The 27,161-nt window shown below is 43.9% G+C and overlaps 1 protein-coding gene across 1 annotated transcript in view; it reads left to right on the top strand.

Moving 5' to 3' along the window:
• LOC127577453 (transcription initiation factor TFIID subunit 4-like) overlaps positions 1-27,161 on the top strand; it is a 282,848-nt gene that overhangs the window by 30,303 nt on the left and 225,384 nt on the right. The window contains exons 3-8 of the mRNA XM_052028677.1: positions 1,690-1,818; positions 3,821-4,033; positions 9,886-10,008; positions 12,353-12,442; positions 17,107-17,367; positions 22,033-22,129. Coding sequence (XP_051884637.1) covers positions 1,690-1,818; positions 3,821-4,033; positions 9,886-10,008; positions 12,353-12,442; positions 17,107-17,367; positions 22,033-22,129 — 913 coding nt within the window. The remainder of the gene's footprint in view (positions 1-1,689; positions 1,819-3,820; positions 4,034-9,885; positions 10,009-12,352; positions 12,443-17,106; positions 17,368-22,032; positions 22,130-27,161) is intronic.

Genomic DNA, 27,161 nt, shown 5'->3' with positions numbered 1-27,161 from the left:
CAACAGAACCAACAAGTTCATTCTTCCAAATTGTGGAGCTGAGGTGTTTTTTTTTGCTGGACATGTTAGGTTAACTGTGAAAGTTTGAAGGTGGATGCCAAACCACTTGAGATACCAGTACAAGCGAAATATGATTGAAACTATTCACATTCCCTTGTTTTCTTTGTTCCTAATTCTTGCGTGGAAAGCCTGATTTAGTTTATACATTTGAACTGCAATGTGGTATTGGTCCAAGTCAGTGGTAACGTGATTTCACTGTGTCGGTCTGTGAATCTGTCAGAGGTTAAGATGTGTTGTAGCATTGCATGGCACTAAATTCAACTTGGTTTCTTCACTCAGTCAAACAGTGTTTTGGTGTTGAAATGAGATTGTTGTGTGACACTGTACAGTGATTCAGAGTGAGAGTGACCATGTGCACACACCCACTGCCTTGCCACTGATCTCTTGGTGATTGATTTGTTGTAATTTCTACCTGTCATAACAGGGGCTTCTGTGTCAGCTCATGGCTGGCAAAATTCAGTTGCACTGAGACTGGATTTTTTTTGGTAACCTCTCTGAAGCTTTGAAATGTACCAGAGGGTCGGAGAGGGAAGAGTTTAATTCTGGTGTCCTGATTGGCAGAGGAAAGTTAGACTCTGGACCCGCAACTGTTACAAATAGATAATTCTAACTTGGGCCAAAGGTCAGCTGTTCAAAGCTTGTACATTTTTCAGATGAAAAGTTATTCAACTGTTTGGAGCAAGGCTGCTCAGAGAGGAGAGTGAATTCAAGCAGGAGCAAGATAACATGTTGGTGAGAAAAGACACTGAATCTTGGCACAGAACTACCTGGCCCAGTGCCAAGTTGTTGAGCAGAATGAGGGTGGAAAGCCCCACTGAACAAGAATGAATTACTTGAGAAAAACACAGGAGATTCGGTTTCTGTATTCAACAGGTTTCAAGAATGTACCTGGCAGACACAGCAGATCATTGCAGAGTGTTTGAAGACCAGATTTCAAACAGGCAGTGGTCAATCAAATGCTTCCTTGGGAACGTCTCCACGTACCTCTCCCCGTACTGAAGCAGCTGACAACCCCTGTTGAGATTGGTAGTTTGTTGTTGTGGCTTACAGCAGGGCTGGTCATTCCAACCTGGTGTGCTGTGGAGCAGTGGGTCAACTGCCTCACGTCACCAGCCTCGGACAGGAGAGGGGTGGATCACTACCGTACCGCATATGTTTTCTTCGGGGTTACGTGTAAATTGTAAGCTTTGTACTGTTGGTCTGGGGATACGTTAAATCTTACCATCTTCATGAACTCAATTTGCAATTAAGAAGTTAGTAATAGTGACCATTGAAAGTAATGTAGAGGAAACCTGCCAAATCTGTGTCTGAATCGGATGTGGCTCCAGACTTGCCCATGTGCAGTGTCGAAGGACCAACATCTCTGCTTTCAACTAAACTGTCCTTCCATATAACCTTGCAAGCAACCCAGATCAAGAGTTGGTCAGTGATGGTAAGAAATGCTGATCGTGCGAGTCACACCACGAGGAGTTAAAGTTGGGAAGCCAGGGTGTCAAGCTTCTCCACACGAGTTAAAATGAGCTCAGGCTTCAGTGTGGTGCATTAGTTAAGGGAATTCTGCCTGAAGATGAAATAACCTACCTTGTGTATACGAATGTCTTACTGTATTGATTTATTCTGTGGTTTCAGCAGGCCATGAGCCTTTCGTCAATCAGGCCAGTGCACCCATTGCAAGCCAAAGTAATTCAGCCTGCAGCTTTGGTTAATGCTCCGTCCGTCACCATTGCACAACCTATTGGAACGGTGGCTCCCATGCCGGTAAGTGAACCTCCAGCCTTCAAGGGTGATGCTGGTTGCCCATTCTCCACAAACTGCCACCTTCCCACCCTTCCCTGCCACCAATCCAATAACTCGGACTGCGAACGGTGCGCTGTGTCATGTCACTGTGCCGCTGATGGCATTGGTCTGAAAATGCAGGCTGAGTTGTTGAGGCAGGTTCTGTACAAGAAGCGTAAAAGGGAACGGTGTCTGAAAGATTGAATGGGTGCTCATTCTGTGCTGAGTTTGCTGAGAGGTTGGGAAGGAGCTGGGAAAATCTGCCAAATTCCCCCTTGGTTGCCAACACATTTAAAAAAAATTATTTGCCCAGAGTGTACCAAGAGGAGGCCAGACAGGTCTTTCATTCTATTCAGTCTGACCAAAACTGGAACAGGACTTTTGGCCCACCATGTCTGCACTGACCACGAGGCCAAATCAAACTAATCCCATCTGGCTGTACATGGTCTATATCTCTCTATTCCCTGCCTGTTCATGTACCTGTTAAACATTACTGTCGTATCTGCTTCTACTACCTCCCCTGGCAGAGTGTTCCAGGTACCCACTGCGCTTTGTGTTTAAAATCTTTGTTTTCCCCATCGCACCTTAAACCTCTACTCTCTAGTCTTTGACCTTTTCCACCCTGACTGTCTACCCCATCAATGCCCCTCATAATTGTAAATACTTCTGTCAGGTCACCCCCCCAGCTTCTGATGCTCGAGAGAAAACAGTCCCAAGATTGTCCAACCTCTTTACAGTTAATACTCTCTAATCTGGGCAACATCCTGGTGAATGTCTTCTGCACCCTCTCCAAAGGCTCCACATTCTTCCTGTAATGCAGTGTCCAGAATTGCACACAACACTCCAAATGTAACGAAATGGAAGTTTTATACAGCTGCACCATGACTTCCTGACTTTTCTACTTCATGCTCCAACTGATAAAGGCAAGATCAGTGCCTTTACCACCCTATCACGTGTCCACTTTCAGGGAGCTATGGACTTGCATCCCAAGATCGCTCTGTACATCAGTGCTCCTAAGAGTCCTGCCAGTTACTGTAGACTTTCCTCTTGCATTTGACTTCTCAAAAGGCAACACCTCACACCTATCCAGATTAAACCCCATTTGTCATTTTCTGTCCAAATTTCCAACTGATTTATATCCTACTCTATCATTTGACAACCTTTCTCATTATCCACAACTCTGCATATTTTCGTGTTGTCTGCAAACCTACTAATCAGCCCACCCATATTTTTATCCGAGTCATTTATATGGATCACAAGCAACAGAGGGTTATGGACCGAGTGCAGGTCGATGGGACTAGTGGAATAAGGTTTCGGCACAGAGTAGAAGGGCCGAATGGCCCGTTTTCTGTGCTGTAGTGTTCTATGGTTCTAGGTCCCAGCACTGGTCCTTGCAGAACATCACTGGTCACAGACCTCCAGTCAGAGGAACACCCTCTACCACTACCCTAGTCTTCTATGGCCAAAGCAATTTTGTATACAACTTACCAATTCACCAAGGATCCCATGTGCTTTGATCTTCTGGACCAGCCAACCATGGAGGATCTTGTTAATGCTTAAAAGTCCATGTAGACAGCACCTACTGTCCTCCCCTCATCAATCATCCTTGTCACTTCCTCAGTCTAATCCAGTGAGTTACCACCTCTGAGGTCTGGCAGCATCAGTGGGATCCTGTGCCACAATATGGGTACTGAGCCATGATATTGAATGGTGGAGTAGGTTCAGATGACATACAGATCTTTCACTTTATATTCTTAAGGTCATGTGATGTGTTGCTACTGAAAAAACACTTCAGTAGTTTGCCTTTTCCCACCTGGGGCCAATGCTTTTTGGAGTTACTTCACTCGAAGCTTGCTTTTGGAAGTGCTTTGGGATGTATGGTGGCTGTGAAAGACGGTAAATAGATACAAATCCTGCTGTTATTTTTATTTTTGTTAATACTTTCTACCCATTGGTGATGTATTAAAGTTTTGCTTTCCCACAGCTATCGGGCAGTACCAGCACTCCGCAGACCCTGCACACAACAACCAAACTTGGTGTGAGCAGCCAGCACCCAGTCATGTCTGAAGCAGCAGTGCAGACCCCAGCTTCACCTCAAACTCCCCAGCTGTCTCAACCTGCATCCAAGTCACAGCTGCAAGTCCATTCTCAAGTGACTCCTAGTTCCCCTCAGGCAGGAACACCCACAGTTTCACAGGTCAGTGTGGATGGAATGATCTCTCTGAGAAACACCCTGTGTATGTCACAGCCTTCAGTAAATGGGAATAGGCAATGACTAAATATTATCATTCAATGGGATTTGATTTCTCTGTCTGTCTTGTGAAATTCTGTTGAAAACCTGAATCTCTAGAGATGAATGGGGGTATTGTTACTGAATTGTTGAATGCATCATCCAGTGCAGAACTTAGAAAGGCAGGGACTCTTATTAACAGTTTCACCTGGAGCAGCAGGTCTCATTATGACTCTTCAAATGTGTCTGTTTGTGCTCATTGTCCTGTGATCCCTGCTCTCCCTGTCAGGTTGTCTCTGCTTTTCTGCTCCAGCGCTTTGTCTGTGCTTTTTGGTGCATATGTGTTTCTGTGTGTGCCTGCCTTTTGGAGTGTATTTCTGGGGGTGTGAGGAGGGCAGCACGGTAGTGTAGCGGTTAGTAGAATGCTATTACAGTGCCAGCGACCCGGGTTCAATACTGCCGCTGTCTGTAAGGAGTTGTACGTTCTCCCCGTGTCTGCGTGGGTTTCCTCCGGGTGTTCAGGTTTCCTCCCATGTTCCAATGACGTACAGGTTAGGAAGTTGTGGGCATGCTATGCTGGCGCCGGAAGCGTGGCGACACTTGCGGGCTGCCCCCAGAACACTCTATGCAAAAGATGCATTTCACTGTGTGTTTCGATGTGCATGTGACGAATAAAGAAATATAATATTGTATCTTATCTTTTATGGGGCATGTGTGTGCATAGTGACAATAGGTTCACATTTGACGTTGATGCTGTGTGGATTGAAAATGCACTGATGCCTTTCTCACTTGAATGATGACCCAACATTCACACACTTGGGGGATGAGGGAGGTAGTGAATGCTTACAAGTGCCATGGGATGCAACTTGATATGCTCAGGAGATCAGGGAGAACATTACACAGAAGTAAAGCTGTAGGGATGAATTTAACCACCTTGACTCTCGATTGCAAGTTTAACAAGACATCCATAACTTCCAGGAGATTTGCTGTATTCATATAATCATCGTCATTCAGCACAGGAACAGACCCTTCTGCCCACCATGTCTGTGCCAACCATCAAGTACCTATATATACTAATCCCATCAGTCCTCGGCCTTTTATACGTCAGCAATTCAAGTGCTCATCTTGATATTAAATGTTGTGTGAGTGCTTGCCTGCACCACCAACTCAGGCAGTGCATGCGATTCCAACCCTCCTGGGTGAAAATGTTCTTCCTCAGATCCCCTCTAAACTTCTTATCTCTTACCCTAAACCTATGCTATCTGCTATTTACTCTATCTGCCCCTCATAATGTTGTTTAGCTCTGTCAGGTTCCCTCTCAGTTTCTTCCTTTCCAAGGAAAACATGACCAGTCTCCTCTTGCCTGAAACACTCCAACCCAGACAACGTCCTGGTGAATCATCCCCACACCCTCTCCAGTGTGATCATGTCCTTCCGACAGTGTGGTGAACAGAACTGTACATGTTACTTCAGCCATAGCTTAACCAATGTTTTGTAAAGTTATACTATAACCTCTCTGCTCTTGTATTTTGTGCCCCAGCTAACAAAGGCGAGTATTCACTCTGCCCGTGTTAACAGCTGATTAATATCATCCTTACTATCAACAATACAATCAATTTTTGCCTCCTACATTGATAACCAAATCGTTAATGTATATAACAAGCAGTCAGTATTCCGGCACTACTACAATGGTTGCAGACTTCCAATCAAAAAACAACTACCCTCCACCTCCAGCTTTTGCCTCCTGCAACCAAGCCAATTTTGGATCCAATTTGACAATAATTTGCCCTGGATCCTATGGGTTCTAACCTATTGGACCAGTCTCCCCCGTGAAGTCCATGTACACCACATCAAATGTACTGCCCTCATCAATGACTTTGGAAAAAGTCAATGTAATTGATCAAACGGGATCACCCCCTAACAAAGCCTTGCTGACTATCTTTGATTAATCTCTACCTTTCCAAGTGTAGACTAATCCTGTCTCTCATTTTTTTTCCAATAGCTTTCTTATCACTGACATTAGATTCACAGGCCTGTAATACCTGGCTTATTCCTGTTGCCGCCTTGAATAAGGGTGCCACATTGCTGTCCTCCAGGCATCTGATACCTCCCCTGTGGCCATTGAAGAAGTGAAATCCTCTGTCAGCGCCAGCAATCTCCCTCCAAGAGCCAGGTACACATCTCAACAGGACCTGGGGATATTGTCCACCTTTAAGCCCTTTGAGATATCCAACACTTCCTTGGAATTGGAATTGGTTTATTATTGTCACTTGTATCGAGGTACAGTTGAAAAACTTGTCTTGCACACTGGTCGTACAGATCAATTCATTACACAGTGCATTGAGGTAGCACAAGGTAAAATAATACAGAATGCAGAGTAAAGTGTCACATCTACAGAGAAAGTTCAGTGCAGGCAGACAATAAGGTGCAAGATCATAACCTTGCAATACAATAAGTAGATTGTGAGATCAAGAGTCCATCTTATCGTACTGGGGAACCATTCAACAGTCTTATAACAGCAGGATAAAAGCTGTCCTTGAGCCTGGTGGTACATGCTTTCAGGCTTTATATCTTCTGCCCGATGGGAGAGGGGAGAAGAGAGAATGTCCAGGGTGGGTGGGGTCTTTGATTATGCTGGCTGCTTTACTGAGGCAGCGAGAAGTGTAGACAGTCTATGGAGGGGAGGCTGGTTTCCATGATGTGCTGAGCTGTGTCCACAACTCTCGGCAGTTTCTTGTGGTCCTGGGCAGAGCAGTTGCCATACCAAGCCATGATACATCCAGATAGGATGCTTTCTATGGTGCATCAATAAAAGTTGGTGAGTGTCAAAGGGGCCATGCCAAATTTCTTTAGCCTCCTGAGGAAGTAGAGGCGCTAGTGAGCTTTCTTGGCCATGGCATCTATGTGGTTGGACCAGGACAGCTTTGGTGACGTTCACTCCTCGGAACCTGAAACTCTTAACCCTCTCGACCTCAGCACCATTGATGTGGACAGGAGCATGTGCACTGCCCCCTTTCCTGAAGTCAAAAATGACCAGCTCTTTTGTTTTGCTGACATTTAGGGAAAGGTTGTTGTCATGACACCATGTCACTAAGCTCTCTATCTCCTTTGTGTATTCCGACTCATCGTTATTTGAGATACGGCCCACTACGGTGGTATCGTCTGCAAACTTGTAGATGGAGTTAGAGCAGAATCATGGTAACAGGTTCTAGAATTTCATCACCTTCCGCATCCCTGAATTCTTCAACTGCAGTGACCTTTTCTTTGTTAAGTATAAAGAAGTATTCATCCAAGGCCTCACGCACACCCTTTGGCTCCACATGCAGATGGCCATTCTCCTCCCAATTGGCTCGGCTCTTATCCTGGTTATCCCTTTGCCCTTAATGCTTTGGGATTTTCTTGAATTTTGTCTGCCAGTGATATTTCATACCCCCTATTTATCTTTCTTTCTTTTTCCCAAGTATCCCCACACACTTTCTATACTTATAGTATCATGGAATTGTACGGTACAGAAACGGCCTTTCGGCCCACCTTGTCCATGCCAACCATGATGCCTATCCACTCTCATTCCATTTATCTGAATTAGGCCCGTATTCCTCTGTGCCTTTCCTGTCCATGTACCTGACCAAATGCCTTTTAAATATTGCCATCGTATCTGCCTCCACCACCTCCTCTCTCTGACTACCTGTCTGCCTCCCTCGCTCTGCCTGGTGGTTACCTATTCCTTCTCTGTCCGTCTCTCCTTCAGTTGCGGAGTGACCACCTCTGTCCACGTGCTGTCCATGTAAGGTTCAGCCTCCTGGGTGCTCTGGAGAGCCTCCAGTTGATGCTCAAGTTCTGATACTTGGTGCTCAAGCTGACTGAATTTGAGGCACTTCCCACCGATGCTGTGAGACAGACTGCAAGGAACATTTGGAATTCCCATAAGAGGGGTCTTTTCTGAGCTTGGCACTTGACAATTAGAAGACCATTTTGTAGAATCTCGTTCACAAGTCTGCACTGCCATGGATGTTGAAGAACAGGATAGAATGAAGAGAGAAAAGGAGTCATATGACAAATAATGGGCACAGCCCTCCCCACCACAGAGGACACCTTCAAGAGGCGGTGCCTCAAGAAGGCGGCATCCATCAATAAGGACCCTCACCACCAGGGACATGCCCTCTTCTCGTTTCTACCATCAGGGAGGAGGTACAGGAGCCTGAAGACCCACACTCAACGATTCAGGAACAGCTTCTTCCCCTCTGCCATCAGGTTTCTGAATGGTCCATGAACACCACCTCGTTATTCCTCTTTTACACTATTTATTTAATTTTGTAACTAATAGTAATTTTTATGTCTTTATGTCTTGCACTGTACTGCTGCCGCAAAACAACACATTTCACGATGTGTCAGTGATAATGAGTACAGAAGATGCAGTGTAAAATTAACTTGGAAATTGGGAGGTCAAAGGTGGTGCATGAAAATATATTGGCAACTAAAATCATTGAGACCCCAAATATAGGCAATAAACTTAGGCAAGGTAGTTAACAGTGGAAAGAGTAAAGTTTATGACAAAGCAGAATGAGTTTGGAGGAAGAAGTTGCATAAATACTTTTCATGGCTGCTCTCCATCTTCCCTTCCCTTCACTGCAGGCTGAAGGGACTGTTCCTTCATGGCTCCTCGGTCCCGTCTCCACCATCCTGTCCCCTTCCCACAGCAATTTTGCATGCAAGCACGGAAGATGCCACACCTGCCCTTGTACCTCTTCCCTTCCCACTCAGGGACTCAAATAGTCCTTCCAGATTTTGTGTTTCTTCCAATCTCGTGTACTGCATTTGGTGTTCACAATGTGGTCTCCTCTGCGCTGGAGAAACAGTGCAGATTGGGCAATCGCTTTACTCAGCACCTGCGTTCAGTCCACAAGAGTGACCCTGAGCTTCCCGCTGCCTGCCACTTCAATTCCCCATCCCGCTCTCCCTCTCCTATCTGTGACGTCTTGTGCTTTTGTAACAAAGTCCAAAACAAGCTTAAGGAGCAGCACCTCATCTTCTGCTGGACGTGTTACAGCCTTTGAGGCCTGGTGTTGAATTCTACTTCAGGTAACTTAGCTTTCTCTGTATCAGAGTTTGTATTATTTCTGCTGCAGGTCATCGGTGTGTGTGATAGTGGCTCAGTTTTCGTGTCTCCATTCCAACCACCTGACCTGCTGGGCATTTCCTATCCAATTTTCACAGCTTTTAAATGACTTTATTTGTATTCTTCCTCTCCAGATGTCCTCATGTCACGGATTTCCATGGAAAGGGGCCCTTCCATACTCAGTGATGCCTGTCGATGCTTGTCCCATTTGCCCTTATTAGGCCCAAATCCCTCTATGCCTTTCTATGCCAAGTACCTGACCAAATGCCTTTTAAATGTTGTAACTGCATATTTATATTTATTTTATATTAATTATTATATTTTTATATTCTTTTTGTTCATATTCTATTGCATTTCCCTCATTAACGTATCAACTGGGTGACTTGATGCACAGTTTATCCCCAAGGAAACCCGGCCTCAGAGGAATGCCCTTCATCCGATCCATGCACTAGCCCCAGCGGCATTCTTTCTGCACCTGAGAACTAACTTGTTTTCTCTCGTTTCCAGTTCTGATGAAAGGTCTTTGACCTGACAGGTTAACTCTGTTTCTCTTTCCCAGATGCTGCCTGACCCGTGGAGTGTTTCCAGCATTTTCTGTTTTATTATAGTTAGTGCTTCTTCCCAGGTTAGCGTGTCCACTCAGGAGATGAGGGAAGAAGAAGGACTTCTAATTCTTGTATAGATTCTGTCTTTTCAAATCCAGGAGATGCAGGAAAACGTTAAGAAGTGCAAGAACTTTCTAGCAACTTTGATTAAACTTGCGTCACACAGCGGGCAGTCTGCAGACACCTCTCGGAATGTGAAAAGCCTGGTTCAGGATTTGTTGGCAAGTGGCAGATATTTCAGCAGTTTTATTTTTGCTAGTTGTGTTGGTGTTAATATCAATCTTTTGTCACAGTTTGAGTGTGAATCTGGAGTGTGTGAATTTTGCTGAGTTGTGGAAGAGGGCAGTGGCGGGTGTGTGTGACATGAATGTGTGTTGCTGGGAGGGCAGTGATATTGCCTGCATAGGGGGACTAAGTGTGTGCATTTTTGGGCAGTAATACACAGTAAAATCCGGCAGTGCATACTTTGGCTCTGTTGTTCTCCAGTGATGCACTCATTTGGGGCTGGAATGGACTGTTGTGCTGTCGTAGAGGAAGACAGCAGAGTGGAGAGTGTGTCATAACTGGAGAAAACGGGGTGAATTATTAAGTAGCGCCTTAGAGAGGGTTGCAGCTAGAAAATGTGAATATTATTCTGCATAATGGGGCATTCTGAAGTACTTGGCCATCAGGTGAGAGTCACAGTGGAGTGTGCAGTGTTGGCCCTTACTGCAGGGGGTGGGAGGTATAAACATGGGGAAGTTTTGATGCAACCATACAGGGTGATGAGAATGTTTCTGGAGTCCAGAGTAGGCATTTGGTCTCCACGTGTACTGGCGGTAGTGTCAGGAAGGTTCAGTAGGTTGACTGCCGGGTGAAGGGGCTGAGCAGCTTGAGTTCAACTCTTTGGTGTTTGGAAGATTGAGAGGTGACCTTGTTAACAAGTAACAGATTCTGAGTAGGACTGAGAGGGCGGAAGCTGCCTGATTGCTTCCCCTGGTGGGGGATCTGGACCTAGGGGAGAGAGATTCAGGGAATACCAGGTGTCCACTTGGTAAATGAAGCACCATTGTGCACGTGAAGCACAGTGTGCAGTTTTGGGGACCTTTTTACAAAAGTGTCACATTGAGTTATTGATGTGAAACTGAGGGACGAGGTTGTCATAAGATACTTTACATCCACCACAATGAAGGTTGAGTGGATGTAGACTTTTTTTCAGAATGAAGAACAACAGATTTCTTCTGCTGGGTGGTTCATCTGTAACTCTGTGGTGGAGTGTCAGGTGGGTAGCCTCTTGGTCTGAAGCCTGTTTGTTTCAGGGTCAGTTGAACCTTTCAGACAGAGAACAATACATGCTTTTTGTCTGTGGATTCCAGAGCATTACACCCCAGGGAAGAAGCAAAGGCATCTTCAAATTAAAATAATTAAATCTGGACTTCAAATGTGGGATTATGAGAAAAGACTCGAATGAGCTGATGGTCGACTTTGATTGGCTTTTAAGATTTTGAAGGGGTGGATGGGAAGTATTTTTGGCAATTGTGGAGACTTGAATCATAGAACCATTACAAAACAGGAAGAGGCCACATGGCCTGTTGATTCTACTGGCTCCTGACAGACCCACTGCCCCTTTCTCCCCAGGTTATTTTCTCTTGAGCGCCAGTCCAATTCCTCTTGAAGGTCCTGATTCACACTGTTCCACCACACTTCACAGGCAATGAATCCCAGATCCAACTGCTCTGAGTTTTTTCTCACATCCGCTTACATGCGGGTCCCCTGAGGGACTGAGGGTTATGGAGAACTGGTGCACAAGAGGAGTTTGTGTGCTTGTGGTCTTTGAGGCACCCTCATTGGTTAGGGAGTTGATTTAAAACTTAAGACTAATCTTCATGGACAAAATAGATCTTGATGAAGTTTAATAGAATTTTGGAGTCCTCCTGCAAATACTAACTGATGCTGGCCCAATTACTTCTACATCTCAGGTGGGCAGATTTTTGTAAATCAGGGGATTTAAATGAATTAATATGAATCACATTAATTATTTATGCCAGCATTTCATTGCTTATTGACCTCAAAGGTTGTGGCATGCAGCCTTCACAAGCTACAGCAGTCCCTGTGGTGAATGTGCTCCTACAACATTGTTGGATGGGGAATTCTTGGATATGGACCCAGTGACAATGAAAGAGTGAAGCTATAATTCCAAGTCAGCATGATGTGTAAACTGAAGGGAACTTGTGCCCCTGTCCCCAGTGGCAGGAGTTGTGGCCTTGGGTATGGTGGAACATGTTTTAAGAACTAGTTGGCCTTCTCCTACTTACCTCTGTGATATGAGGAAAGAGCAGGGATAGAATTTTTTATTATTATTATTAGAATAGAGCCAAGATAGAATTATTTGGTTGACGAACAAGCAAAAAGATGTGGGGAATGGGTAACAGGAACAAGGTTGGAAGGGTTCCAAACGTCCGGGTTGAAGTGTTTCCTTTCTGTGTGCTTTTTATGGCTGTGCATCCGGGAAGAGAAGGACACTGGTATCTGAACCAGGCAGCGTCCGTGAATGTGACTAAACAATCTTGTTTTTCTCTTTTGAAGGACACTAAAATTGAACCAGAAGAGTTCACGAACAGACTTCAATCAGAGCTTAAATCATCACCACAGCCATACCTGGTGCCATTTCTCAAGGTGTGGTACAAGTAGAAACAGGATGTATTTTTATAACGGCCATCTGTGTGAGCTTTATGTACATCTACAGGTCCTGTAAGAATTGGACACCCTGAAGCTGCCTTCATAGTAAGACAATGCTGCTAGATACAGAGGAAACCTCCTGTACACTGTCTCTTCAAATACGCCCTGGGCAGGGACAGCACTAGTTTGATAGAGAGGAAATCTCCCTGTACACAGTCTTTGCAAATGTACCCTGGGCAGGAGCAGCATGAGCTGAATGCCACTCAGCTAAGATTGTTGGACCCTGGCACTGAGACAATCCTCGAGCTGGTCCCACAAAACTTGAACCATCTCTGTTGGAAAAATGTCAGAATTATTTGTTGAGGAATTAATGGCAGCACATTTGGAAAATCTTAATTTAATCAAGTTGTGTCTAGAGGAATTTGTGTCTGTCAGATCTATCAGAGGTCTTCAAGAAAGTCTCAATTGAGGGAATAGAAGGGAAACCGTAGGTGCGTTGCATTTAGGCTTCCAGAAGGTGTTCAGCAAGGTGCCTCACAAAAGGTTAAGTCACAAGATAAGAGCCCACAGTGTTGGAGGTAACATATTGGCGTAGGTAGAGGATTGGCTAACAGGCAAGAGGCAGTGGTCATTTTCAGGTTGGCAACCTGCAAGCAAGGAGGTACTGTGGGGGATCAGCACTAGGATCACATGTACAATATACATTGACGTGGAGGAAGGAGGTGAACGGCCCAGAAATAGGTGGGAAGCAAGTTGTGAGGAGGGTACAGACAGTTTCCAGAGAGTTATTGATAGGTGAGGTGAGTGGGTCAAATGTTGACAAATGGAGTATAATGTGGGTAAGTGTGAAGTTATTCATTTTGGAAGGAAGAACAAAAGAACAGAGTACCATTTAATTGAAGGGAAATTAAAGAAAGCTGTGGCACAAAGTGATTTGGAGGCCCTTGTGCATGAAATGCAGAAAGCTGTGCACAATGCGTTACTGAAAGCTGGCCCTTCAAGGAGGTTACTGCAACTGTACAAGATGCTAGTGACACCACACCTAGAGCACTGTGAACAATTTTGGATGCTCTTTGAAGGAAAGATATTTCATTGATGGCGGTTTAGAGATGATTCAAAAGGATGTTCCTGGGGAATGGAGGTGTTGTGCTCCAACGTAAGGTGACACAGGTTGGGACTCGTCTCATTGTTTAGAAGAATGAGGAGATTATATTGAAACGTGCAAGATTCTTAGGGGGCAAAGCAGGATAATGTTTTATCTTATGGGAGAGTCCAGCACCAGCAGGCATAGTCTCAGTAAAGAGGTGCCCATATAAAAATTTCTTCTCTTAGGGTTGTGAGCCTTTGGACTCCTTGGCAGAGATCTGTGGGGACAGAATACTTGTGTATATTTAAGGATGAAAAAGGTTTTAAACAGTGAGGAAATGATAGGGAAAGGGCAGGAAAGTGGACTTGAGGAATGTCAGATCAGCTATGGACCTATTGAATGGCGGAGCTGGCTTGGGGTTGAATGGCCTCCCCTGTTCCTGCTTATTGTGGTATTATGGGTGATTGAAGCTGATGCTAATTTGCTTTAATGATTGAAGCTGATGCTAATTTGCTTTAATATTCCTGAATTTTATAAAGATCACAAGTATCCAACCACTACAAGCTGCAGAGAAAGTTCACTAGGATTTCAGCTGTTAATGGCTAAATTGGAAAATAAATGTGCTGCTTTTGGTCGGGGAAAATAACAGAGTGAGTGATAGATTATCCATCAATCACCAGTCACCACCTCATTCACCCAAGAAGGATGTGGAGGACATTGAGTTCAGGAAGGGGTATGTTCCTTGTCTGGAGCATGTCAGAAGGTGGAGGCGGTGGATGTCTTGGAAAGCATAAGGGTGAATAAATCCCCAGGGCCAGATGAGATCTATTCGAGGTTACTATGGGAAGCAAGGGAGGAGATAGTTGGGGCCCTGATGGAGACTTTGTTTGCATCTTAAGCAGCCCCAGTTGATGTACCAGAACCTTTATTTCCCACGTCCTCTTTCAGAATCCACTTAAGGTTATCGAATTGAACAACAGTTGTATTGTTGATACCCATTCCTTGGATTTCTAATTGTTTAATCTCCATTGGATACAAACTGACCCTGTCCAACTATTTCTTTTAAGGTATAATGGAGTAAACCTTCTCTGAACCGCTTTCAGTACTTCAACATCTTTCCTTTAATGAGGAGACCGTACTGTACACAGTCGTCTACATGTAGTCTCACCAATGGCAAATACACACACTCCCATTTTGTAATAAAAACAGAAAGTGTTGGCAACACTCAGCAGGTCAGGCAGCATCTGTGTAAAGAGAAGCACAATTAATGCTTCAGGTCATCAACCCGTTATTAGAACTGGGAAAGAGAAGAAACAAATTCCTCCTCCTTTTATTATTCATTCTCCATTTAACTTCCTTTGGTGAAGTTTTCCCCCTATCCTCTTTTCAACTCGGATACCATATTTCGCATCCACTGCAGCTTATCGAATTGACCCTGTACACACACTGGCTTTTCCTAGGGGTGGCACAGCCTTATAGTTGAGTCACTGCCTCATAGTGCCCCTGGTCCAGGTTCAATCCTGACCTTGGGTCAGGATCAGAATCAGATTTATTGTCACTGACGTATGATGTGACATTTGTTGTTTTGGCACAGTTGCAGTGCAAAGGCACAAATCCATAAATTACAAAAACAAATAGTGCAGAAAAAAAGGAATAATGAGACAGTGTTCTTGGATCACTCAGATGCTGCCTGTGTGGAGTTTGCATGTTTGTCCTGTGACCACATGGGTTTCTTCCATTTGTTCCGGTTTTCTCCCACATCCCCAAAGACATGTGGGTTGCTAGGAATGGTCTCTTTAAATTGCCCATAGTTGTGTGGAATCTAAAGGGAGTTGATGAGAATGTGGGGAGAGTAAAAGTGGGATTAACGTAGGGTTAGTGTAAGTGGGTGGTTGCTGGTCAGAACAGACCCAGTGGGCTGAAGGGCCGGTTTCTGTGCTTTATCTCTCTAATTACCTGCATGCTTGCCTTTCAAAGTCAAAGTCGAGTTTATTGCCATATGCACAAGTACATGTGTGCACAGGTGCAATGATAAACTTACTTGCAGCAACATCACAGGCACAAAGCATCATGTTAGCAGCATTCACAAGAAAAATATAAATTTAAACATAGAACCATAGAGCAGTACAGCACAATACAGGCCCTTTGGCCCACAATGTTGTGCCGACCTTTAAACCTTGCCTAAGACTATCTAACCCCTTCCTCCCACATATCCCTCCACATGCTTATCTAACAATTTCCTGAACTTGAACAATGTACCTGCCTCCACACTACCCCAGGCAGCGCATTCCATGCACCAACCACTCTCTGGGTAAAAAACCTCCCTCTGCTATCTCCCTTGAACTTCCCACCCATTACTTTAAAGCCATGCCCTCTTGTATTGAGCATTGGTGCCCTGAGAAAGAGACGCTGGCTGTCTACATAAATTATATACAATTAGATCAAGAAAGAACACAACTAGAACAAAAAAAACCGAAGTCCATTTTACACGGTTGTGTAGGAGTTTATATGTTCTCCCCATGACTGCGTGGGTTTCCTCCCACATTCCAAAGACATACGGGTTAGGAAGTTGTGGGCATGCTATGTTGGTGCCGGAAGAGTGGTGACACTTGCGGGCTGCCCCCAGAACACTCAACACAAAGATGCATTTCACAATGTGTTTGATGTACATGTGACTAATAAAGAAATCGTATCTTATCAGTGGTCATAATGTTGCTAAACTGTGGTGATAAGGGTTCTTGTGAATCATTCCAGGGATCCCAAGCTCCTTCTGCAATTTCTCATCATTTAGAGAATATACCTTTCTGCCAAAATAGACATTTTAGAACTTCCCACATGAATTTCTGTTCTCTAGACCTTTGTCCGCTCCTTTCACCTATCTACCTCTTCAAAACTTATTTTTCTACCTTTCTTTCTGTCAACAAATTTAGCAACCACATCTGAGGTACCTTTATCCAAGTCATTTATATAAAATTGTAAAATAATTGAGGCCCTAGCACCAATCCCCATGGCACAGCACTTGTTACAACTTGCCATCCAGAAAAAGACCCATTCATGCCAATTTTATTTCCTGTTCACCAGCCAATTTTCAGTCTGCACCAATATGTACTTCCTATATCATGAGCTTTTATTTTTTACACTTATCTTTGAAATGGCACCTTATCAAAGACCACCTGGTAAACTTAGCACATCCACTGGTTCTCTTTTATCCACAACACGTTATTTCTCAAAGAATCCCAATAATTTAGTCAAACATGACTTCAGTTTAACAAAACCATGTTGCCTTTCTTTCCCTGTTTCAACACATTTATTGTTGGTGATTGCTGTCCTTCAATAGTACCTAAAATTGGAAATTTGCATATCATTGCTTGCTGGAACCTTTCTCTTAGGCAGAGACCTGGGTGTCCAAGGCTCGGGGAAAAACCATAATATTGAAATAGTAATTGAAACTGAAAGCCTTGCATGCCTCAGTAATTCCTCTGTTCTTCGTTGCTACAGAAAATGCAGTGAATTTTGTTTGTAAAGCAACATGTGCTTATCATTTAAACCTTGTGACTTTGTGTCTTCCTCCCAGAAAAGCTTGCCAGCATTGAGGCAGTCGCTGGTCCGCAACCAGCAGTGCGTCCTCCAGCTGCATCAGCAACCTCAGCATCTGCAAGCAGTGGTCCCTACACAGGCCATATCCACATTGCAGTCGGAGACAACTGTTACCACTGTCACGTCGGGGCCATCAGCACGAATACGACAGCCTGGTCCTGTCAGTGCAGTCACAGGGACAAGCACCGTGACACATGCACACATCAATTTAACGCGGCAAGGGAAGAGCGCACGTCTGGTATGTGGTGATCTTGGCTGATGCTTTATATGGGAGTAAGGGAATCTGGAATTGGAATTGGTTTATTATTGTCACTTGTATCGAGGTACAGTGAAAAACTTGTCTTGCATACCGATCGTACAGATCAATTCATTACACAGTGCATTGAGGCAGTACAGGGTAAAAACAATAACAGAATACAGAGTAAAGTGTCACAGCTACAGGGAAGTGCATTGCAGGTAGATAATAAGGTGCAAGGTAGATTGTGAGGTTGAGTCCAGATCTGTGTATCAGTTTTGGGAGTAAGACTGAACTTGAACTGTAAGTGGAAAGCAGTGGAAAACCAAACCAGTCTATTGGGATCTGGGAGAGAGAAGGGTAGTCAATGTTTCTGCTGGAAACTCTGCACCTGATCTGACTGCTAGATGAACATAGAACAGTACAGCACAGGAGCAGATCCTTTGGCCCATAATGTTGTGCGGAACTAATTAAACCAGTCATTAAAAGCTTAACTAAACCAGTCCCTCTGCATATACGAGTCCCTATCCCTCCATTCTCAGCATATTCATGTGCCTGTCTAAGAGCCTCTTAAACGCCCATATTGTATCTGCCTCCACCACCACCCTGGCAGAACATTCCAGGCACCCAACACTCCCTGTGTAATTAATAAAAAAAAATTGCCCCACACATCTCCTTTGAACTTCCCCCTCTCACCTTGAATGCATGCCCTCTAGCATTATACATTTCGACCCTGGGAGAAGGATACTGGCTGTCTACTCTATTTATGCCTCTCGTAATCTTATAAACTCCCCTCAGCTTCTGCCACTCCAGAGAAAAGAGCCCAAGTTTGTCCAACCTCTCCTCATAGCACATGCACTCTAATCCAGGCAGCATCCTGGTGAACCCCTTCTGTCCCCTCTCCAAAGCCTCCCATCCTTCCTGTAATGGGGCAACCAGAATTGAATGCAATGCTCCAGATGCGACATAACTCAAGTTTTATAAAACTGCAACAACTTCCTGACTCTTGAACTCAATGCCTTGACTAATAAGGGCAAGGATGCCATATGCCTTCTTTACTACCCTACCAATGTGCAGCCATCTTCAAGGAGCTATGGACATTGGATCCCAAGATCTCTGTGAACATCAAAACTATTAAAGGTCCTGCCATTAACTGTGTACTGTCCCTCTACATTTGACCTCCCAAAGTGCAACATCTCACACTTGGCCAGATTAAGCTCCATCTGCCATATCTCTGCCCATATCTGCAACTGATCTACATCCTGCTGTATCCTTTGGCAATCTTCTACACAATACACAACACCACAAATCTTTGTATCGTCTGCACTTACTAACCCACCCATCTACATTTTCATCCAGGTCATTTATATAAATCACACACAGCAGAGGTCCCAGTACGGATCCCTGCAGAACACAACCAGTCACAGACCTCCAGCCAGAAGAGGTCCCATTGACCACTACCCTCTGTCTTCTATGGGCAAGTCAATTCTGAATCCAAACGGCCAAGTTATCATGGATCCCTTGCATCTTAATGAGCCTACAATGTGAGACCTTGTCGAACACCTTACTAAAATCCATGTTGACAATGTCCACAGCTCTGCCTTCATCAATCACTTTCATCACATCCTCAAAAAAAACTCAGTCAAGTTAGTAAGACGTGACTTGCCCTGCACAAAGCCATGCTGACTGTCCCTAATTAAGCCATGGCTCTCCCAATGCTCATATAAGGTGGAGGGTTTCCAGCAGAAAGTGACTACAACATACTGAAGGTCAGAAAAGGTAACAGGTGGAGTTGAGGAGGAAATGTTAAAATGAGAGTGTTGTGTTAAAGAGCCTGTGATCAGTGGTTAAAATGTTGGGAGGAGATACAAGTGTATCTTCGGTAAAAGTCATTGGTCTCGAGCACCAGAAGAGTCATGGATTATGAATTTGAAGTTCCATCAACATCTTGGGGAATGATAGGGTTGAAATGGTTTGAGTACAGTAATGATGGAGATCTGAATGCATTTCACCAGTCAGAAAGTAATATGTAAGGGTTTACATCATAAGGTAGAGTGTTTTCATTTGTATCCATTATAAATTCATGGTCCTAAATTAACTTTTGAGTCATAACTACAACCCACACCAACCCTTGCATTTGATGCTTGGTCTGGATAGGGGGCACTTTTACTGAGTGCTCTTCTGAGGTGCCCTTTGAGCTAGAACAGTTGTGTGTTTGAGGATGTGAATGAGGGGAGAATTAAAATATGTGAGCTATAAATCCTGCAATCTGTTTTACCCATCTCCTTCATAAACAGTGGGAAATAGTGTTAGGCACCCCTGCATTTTATGGGGTGCCCTTTATTACAAGTTTCACATGTGCTGGTGAATACAATTAAGTGTTTTGCAGAACAGGGCACCTTTGTCAGTGGTTACTGTGGTGTTCTGGTGTCTTGTCAAACCCTGCTGCTCAGCTTGCATTCTGGGCTGGAAGGAAGTGTACTGAGGAATATTCCAGAGGTTGGTACAAGGGCCATAACTTCTCTTCATATGTAGTTCAATCCAAATGGCAAGGCTGAGAAAGTGGTTAAAAGAGCATTATAAACAGAGGCATAGAGTATAAGAGCAAGCCATGATGCACCCTCAAAAGCACTGTTTCATCCACTACAGGAATATTGTGTCCATTCTTGGATGTCCCATCTCAAAAAAGATGCAAAGGCTTTGGGAGGGGGTGTAGAGGAGTTGTAGAATGATAAACCTCAGAAACAGGCCCTTTGGCCCATTGAGTCTGTGCTGGGCACTGAGCACCCACCCACATTCATCCTACACTCAGCTATTTTTATTCTCCCCACATTGCCATCAACACCCCCCCCCCCCACCACCACCACCAAGATTCTACCCCTCACTTGTACACTGGGGTCAATTTACATTGGCCAACTAATGTACCAACCTGCACACCTTTGGGATGTGGGAGGAAACCCACATAGTCACAGGGAGAACATCCAAATTCCACATACACAGCACCCGAGCTTAGGATTCAACCCAGGCCAATGGGGCTGTGTGGTAGCAGTTCTACTAACTATGTCACTGTGCTATCCCCAAAGTGATTGCAGGTACAGGGGACTTCAGTTAACTGGCCCTGATTGAGAAAGCTGGGGTTGTTCTCCTTGGAACAGAAGTTGCAAATGATGGAAGTATTTAAAGTCATTCAATGTATAGACAGAGCAAGAGTCAGAATTCAGGTTTATTATCACTGACGGTATGTCATGAAATGTGCTGTTTTGTGGCAGCTGTACAGTGCAAAAACCTAAAATTACTAAAAATTACAGAATAAATAAATAGTGCAACAAAAAAGGAATAGCAAGGTAGTGTTCATGGATTGTTCAGAAATCTGATGGCGGAGGGGAAGTAACTGTTTCTGAATCGTTGAGTGTGGGTCTTCAGGCTCCTGTACCTCCATCCCACTAGTAGTAGAAGAAGAGGGCATGTTCTGAATGGTGAGGGATGGTAAGAAATTGTTTGCATTGATGGTTGGGTCAAGGGCAGGAATGAAGACGATGGGGAAAACAACCAAAAGTGACTTGAAGAAAAATGTTTTCAACAGCGAGTGATCAGCGTCTGGACTACTGCCAGGGTAGTGATGGAGGCAGACTGGGGTAGTGATGGAGGCAGACTGGGGTAGTGATGGAGGTGGAATGTAGCATTCAAAAGGGAGGTGGATAAAAATCTGGAAGTAAAAATTTATAGGATCATAGTGGAGGGAGTGGGGCGAGCTAGATAGCTCTTGTGTGGCGCTGGTCTGAACAAGAAGGCTGACCGACCCTCTTTTGTGTTATGTGCTGCATTGGCTCGAGCAACCTTTTGATCCTGTTTGAACTGAGAAATATTTCAGAAGGAAGTTTAAAATCAAGTTAGTAAGATATTGCTGTGGACTCAAAAGTCTTGTAATCTTTCTGCTGATTTGTGGTTATTGACCCAGTAATCCATCAGCAACCTTACCATTACCAAATAAAAAAAATTCCAACATACAGGAAAATAATTCAACTATTAAACAATAATAGGCACTGACATTGAGGTGCCCCTTTCGCCAAGGGGCACGGGATGGAGGGGTTCCCTTTCCAAAGGGGTATGGGACCATGAGAAATGCCCTTCTTTCAGGGGCAGAGGATGTGGCACTCCCCTTTATCGGTGAACTTGGTGTTGTACCCGAGCTCAATCAATGAACTATGCTGGGAAGGAATCTGCTGTTTAATTTTGCTGTTTCACTAAAATGCAAACTCTGCTCTTGGCTGAGATTTACCCTGCAGGCTTCCCAAGAAATTTAATTTGGAGGGAGAGTAGAATTTTGGCTTCAGTGAAAAGCTATGCATTTAAACTGCAGTATCCATGCTGCTTTATATGCTGAAGAAGCTGGCTGTTTATCTGATACGTGTGCACTATTTTCATAATGCTGTATTTGTCTGGTATGAAGGAGAAACATTGTCCTCCAGTAAAATGCTCCCCTGTGCCCAATAAGCTGTATTTCTTTGAAAGGCCAATGTATGCATGTAAGTAGCTGTACAGTATGAACAGCAGGTTGAGCAAGATACCGTCACAAGTGGACTTGGAAGCCCTCAGTTACAAGGAGTGAAGAATATTGTGTGCAATGGTGTTCTCTTTCAAAATCTCACTGCACTTGCTCTTTAACAGATCGTCCAGTCTCCAGTACAGACACTGAAGAGGCAATCTGTTGGTTTAGGAACTCAAGTGAGATTGCCAATGGTGATTACCCCATCCATCAGACCAGGTATGATCAGTACTAACCCGCTATTAATGAGTCATAAAACCATCTCAAACCTTTGTGATAAATTTCAGCCTTGCTCTGCTACCAATCCCACCACTTAATAAAGCAAACTAATAAAGATTTGATTTGGAAAAAAAAGATTATTTAGCTTGTTGAGCCTGTGCACCACCACTGAGATTGTGCCTAATTTGTGACCCAAGTCCAAGGTCCACACTGCCCCAATATCCCTTCTTTTGTTAATAAAAATATGAATAGAGGGCATTGACCTTAAAGATGAGCTCTGTTTCTCTCCGCACAGCTGCTGTTTGACCTGATTATATTTCCAGAATTTTCTGCGTTCTTCTCGGATTTCAGCATCAGCAGCAACAGTTGGCTTTTGAAAAGTATCAGTCTCAGATTTAAAATGAACTCTGCTGATCAATCTTATTGTACTAGGGGACCGTTCAATTGTCTTATAACAGCGGGATAGAAGCTGGCCTTGAGCCTAGTGGTGCTTTCAGGCTTTTGTATCTCCTGCCTGATAGGAGGGGGGAGAAGAGAGAATGTCCGGGGCTGGGTGGGGTCTTTGTCTACACCTCTCGCTGCGTCGGTAAAGCAGCCAATATAATTATCCATGGAGGGGAGGCTGATCTCTGTGATGTGCTGAGCTGTGTCCATAAATCTCCACAGTTCTATTATCAGTTCTTTTTAAATATCTTGTAAACTTTGATTAAATTGTTCCTTAAGTCTTCTAAATACTATCCTAGTTTTAACAATTCTGTTAAAACTCCACTGCATGCCTTCAGAAACTGATGTATCTCTCCCAACTCATCCAACCAGAGCTTTCTATAGCTTAGCATTATTACTACCTACTTGTCCTTCGTCGTCTCGATGTGAGGGCTGCTATTTCATCATCCTTGTGATCAAGTATCTGTGTTGCCCGTAACGTTTAATTGGAAGTCTTTATGTGGACTCTGTAGGACCCCCTTAACTTTTCACCATTAACAAATGGAGTGAATTGATGCCTGCCCCGCAAAGATCCTTGTGGAAAACAGCTTATCACATCCTTCAATTAGTTATAATGCCTCCCTCTGACCAGCAACTTCCAACAGGTCGATAATTTACCTGCAGTTCCAGAAGCTTCAACTTCATCTTGCAGTTTCTTCAGAGGGACCTCCATCAGGTGCCTTTTGGATGTCCATATAAATAAGTATTCCCCCTCAGAGCCAATGCTAATCTGATTGATTTGAAGTAATAGATAGGAAAAGGACACACGGACTAATTTGTGTAAGTCATCGCTTTCCTCTTTGCTATTTGCAACAGGAAAAGATACTTATGAGCTTGTTGCCCTATGTAAACACCAAGTTGTGACATTCATCCAAGGTTAAAGTTGAGCAAATTATTGTTGAATGTAGGATTCTGAAAAGAGATCATGAATCTGTGACATTAACTTAGCTCAACTCTCTTCACCAATTGGAATCTTTTCAGGATTTTCTGTTTTCATTTTACATTTCCAGCAACTGTAATGTTTGCTTTTTTTATTTGTTTGAATTTACTGTGGTTTTTTTTTCTTGTGAGGTTTATCAAAGCTTTGCATTTGAATCACTGATGTCCCTTCAGTGGTGAAGGGCACAGTTCCTTGACTGTTCCTCATTCCAAAGAAACATTGCAAGCAGCGATGAGAAGGCAGGAACCACATGCAAATCAGCGGAACTTCCATGTTGTCTGTCAACATTCATCCTTCAGCTGTCATCTGAAACATATGATCTGTGTTTATCATGTTGTTTGTGAGAACTTCCGTGAGCAAATGGCTTGTCTTATTATTGAGAAACACTTTGGGAAGTCCTGAGATTGTGAAAATGAACTATCGGAGCAACATTTGTTTTTCTTTCTTCTCATTCCTTCCTTTGTTTTATCTTTTCTCTTTTCTGTATAATGCACTAATTATGTATTCAGTTCCCCCTGCAATAAATTGTAATATTCTATTGGCTTTCCTTATTACTTTCTGTACCTGCACGCTAGCTTTTAGAAATCATGCACTGGGACACTCAGACTCCTCTACATCTGCGAGCTCTGCAGTCTCTCACCATTCAGGTTGTACACTGCTTCAGCATCTTTCTTACCCAAAAAAGGGGTTTCATTTTTCCCCCCCCATAACACTCCATTTGTAGAACAGGTTTGCTTCAACAAAAAGTTTCGACAGGAGGAGCTGAGGTTTCAAGTGATGAGGTGAAAAAAGCAAAGGGAGGAGGTGGGAGTAAGTTTTTAAACACGTTGTGGCCATGATCTGGACTTGCTGCCTGTGAGACTGATAGAAACATCAGTCAGAGGTTCCAAAAGGGTACTAGATATTTGTGAGAGAAAAATTTGCAGAGGAAACATTGGGAGAGTGGAACTGACTAGATTGTGTTACCAAGAGCTGGTATAGACTTAATCAGCCAAATACTTTCCTTCTGTGACTTGATCTGCTTGGCACATTGCTCACCTGTACTGTGTGGTGGGTGTGGTTAGTGAGGAGCGACAGAGAGGAAGGTGCCCCCATTTGATATAATCACATTTTCACACTGAGCGATTTCCTTCTCACACAACCATTTATTTGCTTGTATTTTGAATTTCTCTCAATTGAATCCGAGGTGGTGGTTGAACTGAGTGCAATTCTTGATGACTTGGGCAAGGACATTGCTAACAGTTTGGAGTGCATGTCTGTTGAGCTCAATCATGCATTCACCTCACCATCACATGAAATTCAACACACGAGCAAATAGTGATCCAAGAGCAGGAAACATTGTTTTAATGCACCCAGGGATGCTAAACACAGCCATAATATCTCAACTTCTGCCCTGGTGGAAGTTGCCCAGCTCTGTGCAGGTTGGTTGCTGAGCCTGGAAGTGAATTCCATTCACCACAAGTTGAATGCTTCAAGCTTGGGCTGAATGTGCAGGACATTTCCACATGGGACAATCCAAAACCAGGGCCATAGAAACAGGGGGAAGCCACTGAGCCTCAAGTAATCAAAAATCAAAACGACTGTAGTGCTGGAAATCTTACCAAGAGTCTAAAACATTGGCAATGTTTTTTGTTCCACAGATGCTGCCTGACCTGTTGTTTCCAATATTTTCTTTTATTTAGCTTCTGAGCTTCCGTTGAATAAAATCATGGCTAATTTTATTCCATTGTTGCTGAACATTAATTTATCAGTCTCAGGTTTGAACATTATCAAATGATCCATCCTTTGTTGTTTGTGGAAGACCCTGTTAATTTTTCACCATCTTTGTGTGAAAGTATTTTCCAACATTACTCTTGCAAGGTCTGGCTCTAATTTTTAGACATTGTTTCCTAATTATAGACTCCCTGCAGCAGAAATATTTCCTGTCTGTGATTCCTGTCAGTTCATAAGAACAAAACGTAAGTGGAAGCAGGAGGAGACTGTTCATCCTCTCATTTGCTCAACCATTCAGTAAGGTTGTGGCTGGTCAAATTTTGACCTGCACGCCCCCCCCCCCCCCCCCCCCCCCCCCCCGATCCCCAGAACTCTGTGTCCCTGTAGTACAAAATCCACCTTTTTCAGTCTTGAATGCACTTCTCAGCTCAAGATCCACAACACATTACACCTTAACTGGAGGGAATGAATATTTTCGTAGGGGGGTTTGTTAATGCTATTCTGGAGGGTTTAAATTAATTTGACAGTGGAGTGGGTAGCATTGTAGCAGTGCAGCAGGTGGGGAGAAACATGTAGAGGACAAATTGAGCAAGTCCAGTGGGCAGAGCAGTTAGAGACAGTTTCGCGAGCACAGGAGGGCTGGCAGGCTCAACTGCATTTAGTTCAGTGCAAAGAGCCTCACAGGTGTGTCAGAGCAGCTTAGAGCACGGATCAACAGTTAGAATTGTATTGGTACGGTTTGGTATGGCAACTGCTCTGCCCATGACCGCAAGAAACTGCAAAGGGTTGAGGACACAGCTCATCATGGAAACCAACCTCCCCTCCGTGGACTCTGTCTACACTTCTCGCTGCCTCGGGAAAGCAGCCAACATAAACAAAGACCCGACTCAACCCGGACATTCTCTCTTCTCCCCTCTCCCATTGGGCAGAAGATACAAAAGCCTGAAAGCATGTACCACCAGGTTCAAGGACAGCTTCTATCCCGCTGTTATAAGACTATTGAATGGTTCCCTAGTACGATAAGATGGACTCTTGACCTCACAATCTACCTTGTTATGGCCTTGCACCTTATTGTCTGCCTGCACTGTACTTTCTCTGTAGCTGTGACATTTCATTCTGCATTCTGTGTTGTTTTACCTTGTACTACCTCAATGCACTGTGTAATGAATTGATCTGTATGAATGGTATGCATGACACGTTTTTTTCACTGTACCTCGGTACAAGTGACAGTGAACCAATTCCAATTATATTGCAGTTATGGAAACGTGATTGAGGGTAGGGCAGCACGAGTGGCTTTATGTTCCAGGCTATTGCAGTTTCAGACATGACAGGAATTGCAGAAGAGGAGGGGGAGTCACACCACTGATCAGGGAGAACATCATGGCAGAACTTTGGATGATTCCTCCAGGATATTCTCTCCATAAGACCATATGGATAGAACTTGGGAATAAAAGAGATGCAGTAACTTTGCTGAGGTTATACTATAGGCCTCCCAATAGTCAACAAGAATTCGAGGAACAGATATTTAAGCAAATTGCAGAAAGGTGCAAGAGCAAGAGGGGATTTTTACTTTCCCAATACTGACTGGGATCGTCTTAGGGCAAGGGGCTTAGATGGGGCAGAGTTTGTGTCATATGTTCAAGAAAGTTCTTTGAGACAATATGTGGAGAATCCTACTGGAGATGGGGCAGGACTCGAACTTATCTTAGGAAGTAAAACTGGGCAGGTGGGGGAAGAGTTTGTGAACGGTAACTGGAATTCTCTAAGTTTAAAGTTAGTTTGGAAAGGGATAAGGTTAGCCCTCAAGTTAGTCTTGAATTGGGGGAACACGATTTCAGTGGCATAAGAAAGGATCTGGCGAAAGTAGATTGGGAGCAGATGCTTGTGGGTAAAATG

This window comes from Pristis pectinata, chromosome 13 (assembly GCF_009764475.1).
Source record: "Pristis pectinata isolate sPriPec2 chromosome 13, sPriPec2.1.pri, whole genome shotgun sequence".
Lineage (NCBI taxonomy): Eukaryota > Metazoa > Chordata > Chondrichthyes > Rhinopristiformes > Pristidae > Pristis > Pristis pectinata.
Note: the sequence above shows the minus strand (reverse complement) of the source record. Positions and strands in the feature narration are given on the sequence as shown.